This window comes from Morone saxatilis, unplaced genomic scaffold (assembly GCF_004916995.1).
Source record: "Morone saxatilis isolate NCDOM2014 unplaced genomic scaffold, NCSU_SB_2.0 Contig7, whole genome shotgun sequence".
NCBI lineage: Eukaryota > Metazoa > Chordata > Actinopteri > Moronidae > Morone > Morone saxatilis.
The window spans coordinates 14,516,148-14,524,772 of NW_023340246.1; the positions used below are offsets into that span (position 1 = coordinate 14,516,148).

At 39.6% G+C, this 8,625-nt stretch overlaps 1 protein-coding gene across 1 annotated transcript in view; it reads left to right on the top strand.

Moving 5' to 3' along the window:
- The window catches only part of slc24a4b (solute carrier family 24 member 4b), a gene marked incomplete at its 5' end in the record, with an annotated part of 26,471 nt that overhangs the window by 6,088 nt on the left and 11,758 nt on the right, over positions 1 to 8,625 (top strand). Inside the window, 6 exon segments of the mRNA XM_035678739.1 lie at positions 4,347 to 4,423; positions 7,255 to 7,329; positions 7,416 to 7,500; positions 7,614 to 7,717; positions 8,066 to 8,140; positions 8,238 to 8,263. Coding sequence (XP_035534632.1) covers positions 4,347 to 4,423; positions 7,255 to 7,329; positions 7,416 to 7,500; positions 7,614 to 7,717; positions 8,066 to 8,140; positions 8,238 to 8,263 — 442 coding nt within the window.

Here is an 8,625-nt window from a genome sequence, read left to right on the forward strand (position 1 = left end):
ATAAAAGCCCCAAAAATATACTTTTAAAAAAAAAAAAAAAGAGGCAAAGCAAAATAAAACATGTTTTAATGGAATGATTTTAACATAGCTGCCAATTTTACATAAAAATGTAATTTAAAATGAATGGCAAGCATAACAAAATGGTTAACATTGTAGTCACTTTATTTTAATAGAGAGCTGAACTGGACCAAAAATGTCAAGTTGAACTTGGACTATAGTCTGAGCTAACTTTATATTTATATTTACTAAACTGCAGTATATCCTTAAATAAAATATACATCTTGGGTAAGAAAACCAAAGAAAATGACCTCCCCTGATCTCAAAGTCAGACCAATCTTCTTTGACACAATTTAGAATATCTGGTGGGATTAATAATAAACTGGCACATGTCATGTTTGGTTCAAGATGCAAAATATATCTGTACCTCAATGCCATATTGCTCTATAAAATTAGGCTCCAGCTTATCCATTTAAAAATGTTTTATCTGTACTCTGAAAGTATAGTAGTACAAGGGAATGTTCTGTGCTTTGACATTATACAGATCAAACAAGAGTATGACTGGCAGATTTAATTCATAAGGAAGTACCTGAAGTTGTAATCAACAAATGTTTCATCACTTTTCCTTGCTAACTTATTAAAATGATTTGAAATTAAATATTTGAGTAAATTTTCTTCAAATACATTCACAGCACATTACTACAATGTGTCCAATTTATTTCTTTAATTTCTGTAAAAATGTACAAATGAACAATTAAACTCAACTACATATTATTACATATACATATATGACTCTATTTATGGGACTCATTTGAGATGCATCACTTAAGCAATCTGTCTTTTGCCCAGCTCCTGTGTGTACATCCTGTTCTGCCCTTGTGTGGGGGAAACGGCTTTGGAAGCATGTTCACGTCCGGTTTGACCTCTACAGCGAGCGGACGCAGACACACCCTGTAGACGCTGTCTGGTTGAATGTTTACAGGCACTGGGAGGTGACCGCTGCCTACCTGTCATCTTTCTGCTCCAGTCCCAGTGCAGGCGCCCTTTTAAACACCTTTTGTGATCTCCTATTTTTAACACACACACACACAGCCAGACCTGATTGTATACAGTGGCGAGGGGCTGAACATGTAACTAAAGACCATGGGTGGAAAAGGCATTTAATTATTGATTAATGGCAGACCTGCAGGTTTGGTAGCTGGACATGGAAATGGGAGGTGAAAAGGCTCGGACAGCAGGAAATTCAAACCTGATACTTTTCCCATGTTTTTTTTTTTTTAAATGTCTTTTGAGAAGCTTAACAGGCAACCTTCAGCAGCTAGAATAATGTATGATTGTGGGGCTGTTTTTGTCCATGAGATATCAGTAGAAATTTAGCCCTCTGTATTGGCATCAGTTTGTTTTCAGTCACCTCTGAGGGCACAGCTGACAAATCCTGTAATTGATTGCGCCTTTGCTTGTGGCCGTCGGCTTTCCGACACGTTTCATTCAGCACATAAACCTGTCAGAAATGAAATGAGCTAAAGCCGCCTGCTACAGTCAATGTTGCTGTGAGGTTCCAATGTCATGCAGGTGTTCTGCAGTTTCTCGACATTTTTTTTATTTTGCTGTCCTCTAATCATTTACTGTGTTTAAGTGCTACAGTGTTGCACGTGACATATCAAAACTTGTACAAATCAAGGTCGCATTAATTAACGTCCCACTACCAGAAATAGCATTGTAGTTTTCTTTTTGTTGTGACTCTTTGTTCTGTTGCAAAGAGAACGTGTTAGGTGACATATGGAGATACAAAATGTTCCACATTTCCATGTATGTGATGTAATTGAGTGAAATCCAGCAGGCGTGCAGTTCATTAAGTGAGCTTGGACTACATAGAGTGGAGTATTTGATTTGCCTGTGCAGTGTTCCAAACGCTGCACTGATTCAGTCATGTGTGCACACAATCGAATATCATAAAACAGGCAATGGCGAGGTTGGGACAGATGCAGTGAGAAGTCTCAGGTGAGCACTGTTCCACTTCACGACTCCATATGTGACAGGGGCCCAAATCTCGCCTTTTATTTTCTGTTGTAAACAGTATTGTTCCGCTGGCTCAGACAATAGCATTTTGTTCTCACCTGATTTGCGTGTTTGAATTTTTTAAGAAGAGTACTACGGCTGATCAGTACCACAGCAAAACAGACCTATCTATTAGATTTATTGTCTTTAGGGATGGGAAGGATGTTCAGACATTTATGGTGGCTAGAGGATAAATCCTGTTGACTTTGGTGATCCCTTAACTTTTGATCAAGCACCTCTCATGCATAAAATTATAGTCAGTCATGTCCCCCTCAAGATGAAATGTAATAACTAAGGTGATCCCCTGACTTTTAATCTATCTCCATCATGAGGTATATCTGTCCAATAGTTTGGTTTAGTACCTGCAAAACTAATGACCTTCAGCCTCATCTGTATGCTGTTTATTTCTAATCAGCAAATATTAGCATGCTAACACGCTTAACAAATGGTGAAAGTGATAAACATTATACTTTCTAAAACTGTCATTATGAGCACCTGTTGGCTTTGTCACTGTGGGGGAAAAAAACAAAACAGCAGTAGCTGATTAAATGGAAGAATCTTTTTCAACAAAGCCTTTTGGTGCTGGGCCTTTTATCAGGGTGATTTACAGAGTCTTTATCAGTTATCCAGTGAGTGCTAGACACAGGTGGCGTGCCAATAAAAGATACTGCACCTCCCCAACACAAAAACTTAATGTCAGCCGTAGCAGGAAACATGCTCGTCTGGTCACACATGTTCTCATATTACACATAAATCGGTACACTAAAATGTGTTCCTGGAAATATTTTATTCGAGAAACACAATAACAGAATCTTAATTATTTGATCAGCACTAACTCATCATGTTTTAACAGTTTGATCTAAGTTTTGTGTGGTGCTCTGGACGGACTCACTGAGAATGACTTATCAATCACAAAGTAGCCACGCCATAAAGCATACCCTGCTATTGTCTTTTTTACTCAAAATGGGACCATAATTAACAAAATGAACATCATGCTGTATGGAGGAAGACTGGAAATTAGCGACTGAGACTATTAACTCATTAGGAAACTGTTTTTTGAGGCAATAAATAAAGTTGGCCAATTTATTACTTCTAACATATATATTAGACTCAATACTATCACTTATTTTTTGCAGCCCATGGAGCTGCCCCCTGCTGGCCATTTGAAGGAATTCAGGTTTAAGGCACTTTCGCATTGGCTTCACTTCACTGACCCAGAAGTTCTGTCCACTAATTACTGTCAAACCCTTTTATAACTGTAAAAATGACAATAAAGACTCCTCCGTTGTGAGTATGTTGGTGAGCTGACGTTAGCATTTAGCTCAAATCACCACTATGCTTAAGTAGAGCCTCACATAGCTGTTAACATGAATGTAGACTTCTGCCCGCGGTATAAACTGTAGCTTAGAGCTGGCCGTAGTTTGTGTAAGCAATATGTTAGGGTTATGTCTCAGGCTTATTACAAGGAGAGACGAAGCGTGAGCCTGCAGCTCGGGCCCAACAGGAACAGGTCGGACAGAGGCCACTCGCCACAGATGCCGGGTCCCGTCAGGAAGACGGCCAGCTTCTGTCTCCAGCCAGGTGCACTGTGGAGCTTGTGCTCCCAGAGATCTGAGCCGTATGGCGGTACCATGATCACACTGTGTTCCAGCTGGAGCTCTGGATGATGGATGATGAGTCCTCAGCATGGGAGGTTTTTCTGCCTGCTTGCTTTAATTCTGTATGACTTCAGGCTCTTAATATAGCCCAAGCTTTTACACCAGTTTTTGAAGAGATGTCATGGTTGACTGTTCTCATTCCCTTTTTTTCTTCTTCTTCCACGAATAGGTATGAAGTCATTGGTTGCTGAGTGGTGTGACATACTGCAGGCTGACAATGATTTTCAAAAAGTGTCTAGAACCATTTCAGTCCTTTGAAAATTCAAAGCCCTTGATGTTGTCTGAGTTTCAGCTCTTTTTTGGAAGATGATCACAGGCTGTTATTTAATTTGCATTTGACCTCTTCTGGCAGTGGTGACCTGTGTTTTTTTTTTTTTTTTTTTAGGTATACAAGACATTTTTTGCTCTATTAGATAATCCATTGAAAAGAGAATGAACAAGAAGAGAAGGAATAACATTCCCATAGATACCACAACCATGCAGCGGCCTTCTCATCCAACAGGACATCCCAGCCTCCTCTGAGGCCGACACCCATCATGAAGTTGCACAGTCCTCTCGGGGTGGGGCTGGGACATGTTAGCTCGCTGTCACGCTGCTGATGTGTGTTGATTGTGACATTTCCTCTCTCCTCAGCAATACACGAGTTCCCCAATGACTTTTTCTCCAACCAAGAACGAAAGAGTGGGGCCGTCCTGCTGCACATTGTGGCGGTAAGAGGCCCTTTTTTTTTATTTTTATTTATTGGCCCACCTGCATCTCCCATCACATTGGTCCCCAATTAACGCTCTCATTGGAGCTCAGCTGGTTGCAGGTGGATTTTTCACATAGCAGCCTAACTACCTTCCAGGCTTTAAAAGATAAAAAAAAAATCACAAATATCTCCTAATTTATTGTAGCCAAGGTCCAAGCACATTTATTTGGGCTTGTAATTTAGTAAACAAAGACCTACTATCAAATCAGCACAAGCTGCAGCACTAGATTAAAATTAGCTGATATAATATAGATAACATTATTTATGTAACCGTATATAGATCTGCCTTGCGGTCTTAAATGTAATGAATGGACATTGTACTACAAGAGAGAATTTTATTTTCAGTTTGAGAGTGCTGTAAAGCAATGATATCTCTCAGAGGAGAGCTTCAATTCAGGAGTGTGGGTGTGGGTGGGTGTTGGTGTGTTTAGTGTTTTAAGTCGGAGTTTAAATTTAAGCATGATTACTTAGAACAATGCTGAGAGGCTTGATAAATACAGGGCAGGAAATGAGGACAGGCAAATGTTCTTTTTGTCTTTATTGTATGAGCTGCTTCTCCACAGGACAAACCAGTATTGTCTCCATTCAGTCATACTGCGCTCCACTGACTGGACATAAAGACACAAGCTACCTGTGGAGTTATTCAGTATTGCTCTTCATGCTGGATTTAACTGGCTTTAAAAAGTTTCTCTTTGTCAAATGCAAACACAGGGATGTAGCCAGGATTTTAGAAATATTTTTAATAATGTATTATTTTTGGATTTCGAGTCTTTAGAAAAAAATTCACTCTTTTTGTAACTGTGCCTCCACTGCAGCACAGCAAGGGAATACAGGGAATTTTACAGTACCTTTTGGGCATACCCAGACTGCTGAAGCCTCATACTGTATTAACTTCATATAAATCTTTAATATATGTTTTTGCACATAACAAGGACTTTTTTTTACATTGGAAGCTCATTAGGACAGTGTGAACAGGAGGAATGATTACAACAGCCAAAAAGTGTTTCACTTAGGGCAAAAATATCACCACACTTCAGAGTATTTATGTAATGATATTCTTGATATGACAAAACACTTTTATCGTCTTCTCGTACTGACCCCGGTGCTTCTGCTTGAGGTGGTAAAATAAGTTTGTTTGTATTGCCCCCTTTTGTTGTTACGATCTTGCACTTCTTACACATTGCAGAGATTTGTTGTACATCTGATCTTTTGTAACCTTCCTCCACACTAAAGTTGCTCCCCTTTTTGGAACCAACTCCTCCACCATGGCGCCGGTAGCAATGTTGTTTTCGCTTTCAGCCATGCTTGTTGTTAATGTTTGACGTCATTACACGAACGTTACATGGCACACCTTTAGTTTCAATGTACATATATGGCCACCTGATTGTTGTTTTAAGACAGACATGAAAAATTGCGAACATATCCATTTTAGTAAAAAATAAAAAATACAAGAAGATTGCTGAAACAAAAAAAAACTCCAAAGGACATAACCTCATTGTCATCAATGGCAGCTACAGCCCTGAACACGCTGTCTTTTGACCTCTTTATAGGCTTGTCAAGTTTACTGACATGATGAATGAGAGACAGTTTTAGCAGAGGTGTAAAAAGTGTAGTACTTTGTTTAAGCCCTTCTCATCACAGAGTTTACATTAGCACAGAGATCCCAGCCTAAGATACTTGCTACATGGAGAGTAGCAGCCCATATTGTTTCTAAATCTTCATGAAAGCTGAAATACAGCAACATGAACTGCAGCACCAACATTTGCAGTGGTTGAGTATTCAGATCCTTTATGTAACCGACACCACACTGCAAAGCATTTCACTGCTGTAGTTGGTTGAGGTGACTACTAAACTATTTTGTGTAAGACTACAACTATTGATTATCATTTATTGTTTTCTCAATTAACTGATTGATTCATTGGATTGTAGAAAAACTCAATAGTCAAAGGAAAAACGGCAAATCCTCACATTTGGGTGTATATACTGTTACACAGTTTAATTTCTAACAAAACATCATATTTTATAAGCACTTAACATAACATAACTTGTGACCAAAGCTGCCAAGTACAAATTTGAGGTACATCACTTGAGTATGTTTTCATGCACAGATGAAAAGGAATTAGTTGCATTCCACCACTGAACAAGTTTGATTTCACTTCTATGGTTAAAGAAAATTCTTCTTGGTGACACAAAGTGAGCTGCAATCCAGTATACTGCATTTCCACTTCATTAAGTGTCCTCAGCTTTATGTTCCACACTGAAATATGCCTTGATATTGTCCTGGCTTCACTGCTGAGGGGAGGATAAAATGTATGTTCGGGTGGGGGTAGAGGGGGTCTGATCATACTGCAGTCCTGCACTGCCCCCTGTGGATAGCATAGAGCAGAGCACAGCTGCTGGAGCTGCCGGGGCCATTATGATGTCACACCTGATCTATAATTTATAGATCTCTCCTCAGCTACTGACATAAGCGGCCCCCCTTCTGTCTCTCTCTCACAGCGGCGGGAGTATGCAGACCCTGTCGATTTTTCAAACTGTAAGGGGAAACGGCTTGTCAGTGAATTGACATTTAAAATGAATGCAGGTCCTATTTTAATTGGGCTTTAGGATTCCCCTTCACCCGTCCTTAAGCAGGAGAATATCTTTCTCTGCCAAAGCTCTATTAGCTCAGCTAATTTCTGAATTTCTGCTGATTGAGGATGTACCTATACAGGCAGACACACAGTTGTATTCTCACTATACCTTGCCCTTGACACACTCACACTCTAACTCTGCTGGTTCTGTCTCTAGGCACTCTACATGTTTCTGGCCCTCGCCATAACATGTGACGAATATTTTGTGACAGCGCTGGAGAAGATCTGTGAGGTACTTGGGAGTCTTTCAGTGTTTCGATTATACAAGTTTGTCTGTGTAAACCGTGCAAATCACTAATCTTTACTGTATTTCTGCAGAAATTAGATCTGAGTGAAGATGTTGCAGGAGCCACCTTCATGGCAGCTGGCAGTTCTGCACCAGAGCTTTTTGCATCTGTCATTGGTACACACACACACATACACACACATACATATATACAGTATGTGCATACACTCAGACGTTCCCAGATGGTTGGTGTCACCGCTGATTCTGATTGGCTGCCTCGCTGTGTGCAGGTGTCTTCATCACCCACGGTGATGTGGGGGTGGGGACCATCGTCGGCTCAGCGGTCTTCAACATCCTTTGCATCATTGGTGTCTGTGGGATCTTCGCTGGACAGGTGTGTGTGTGTGTGTATGTGTATGTGTGTTTTGTGTGTGAGTTAGAGGGAGTGAAGTGACTTCCTGCTGCAGCGGTATCATTCTGTTTATTTATAGACTGCAGAGAAGCACATGTGTGGCAGAAGTTTTTTGCTGAGGGGAAACAAAGCCATCTGCCTCAATTTGTTCTCTAAGAACTAGTTTTAATGGAAATGGATAATTTAACTCTGGAGGTGTAGACAGATCATAAATCTTTCTTCTTTTGAGCTTTTTGGCAAGTAAAGTTTACATGGGTGCTTTTGATACTACACTACACAGAACTCTATTAGATGTAGTTTAAACATTTTTATTTCCCTGTGAAACCTCAGGTGGTGATATTGACCCGGTGGGCAGTTTTCAGGGATTCCTTCTACTACATCCTCTCTGTATTGGCTTTGATTGCAGTAAGTTCACCGCATGCATTTATTAATGAACACCAGCCCTGACCTTTTGAATGTTGTTTATTATAATCTATGAGAAATGTTTCTCTTCATTTTTCAGTTTATCTACGACGAGAAGATAGTTTGGTAAGTTACCTTATCCAGTTAAGCTGTAAATGTGTCCTTATTTCAAAGTGAGACTTGTGTAAGAAGTGAGATGTCCTGTTATGGATAAAAAATATAAATTCATAAGCAATAAAACAAACCCTTGATCAATTCTAAACACTCAAGGATTTTGCTGGTACAGCCTTACTTGGTCTGGTATGACCATTAGCTTATAGTGGCTACTCGTTGGATTTATATTGCTGTTACTGACAGTACTGATTCAGTTTGCTGACTTTACAACAGTTTACCATTATCCTGTAATTGTTGTTGTACTGGTCATTGTTCGGCAAATATTATATATATATATATATATATATATATATAAAATATATAAATATCACATG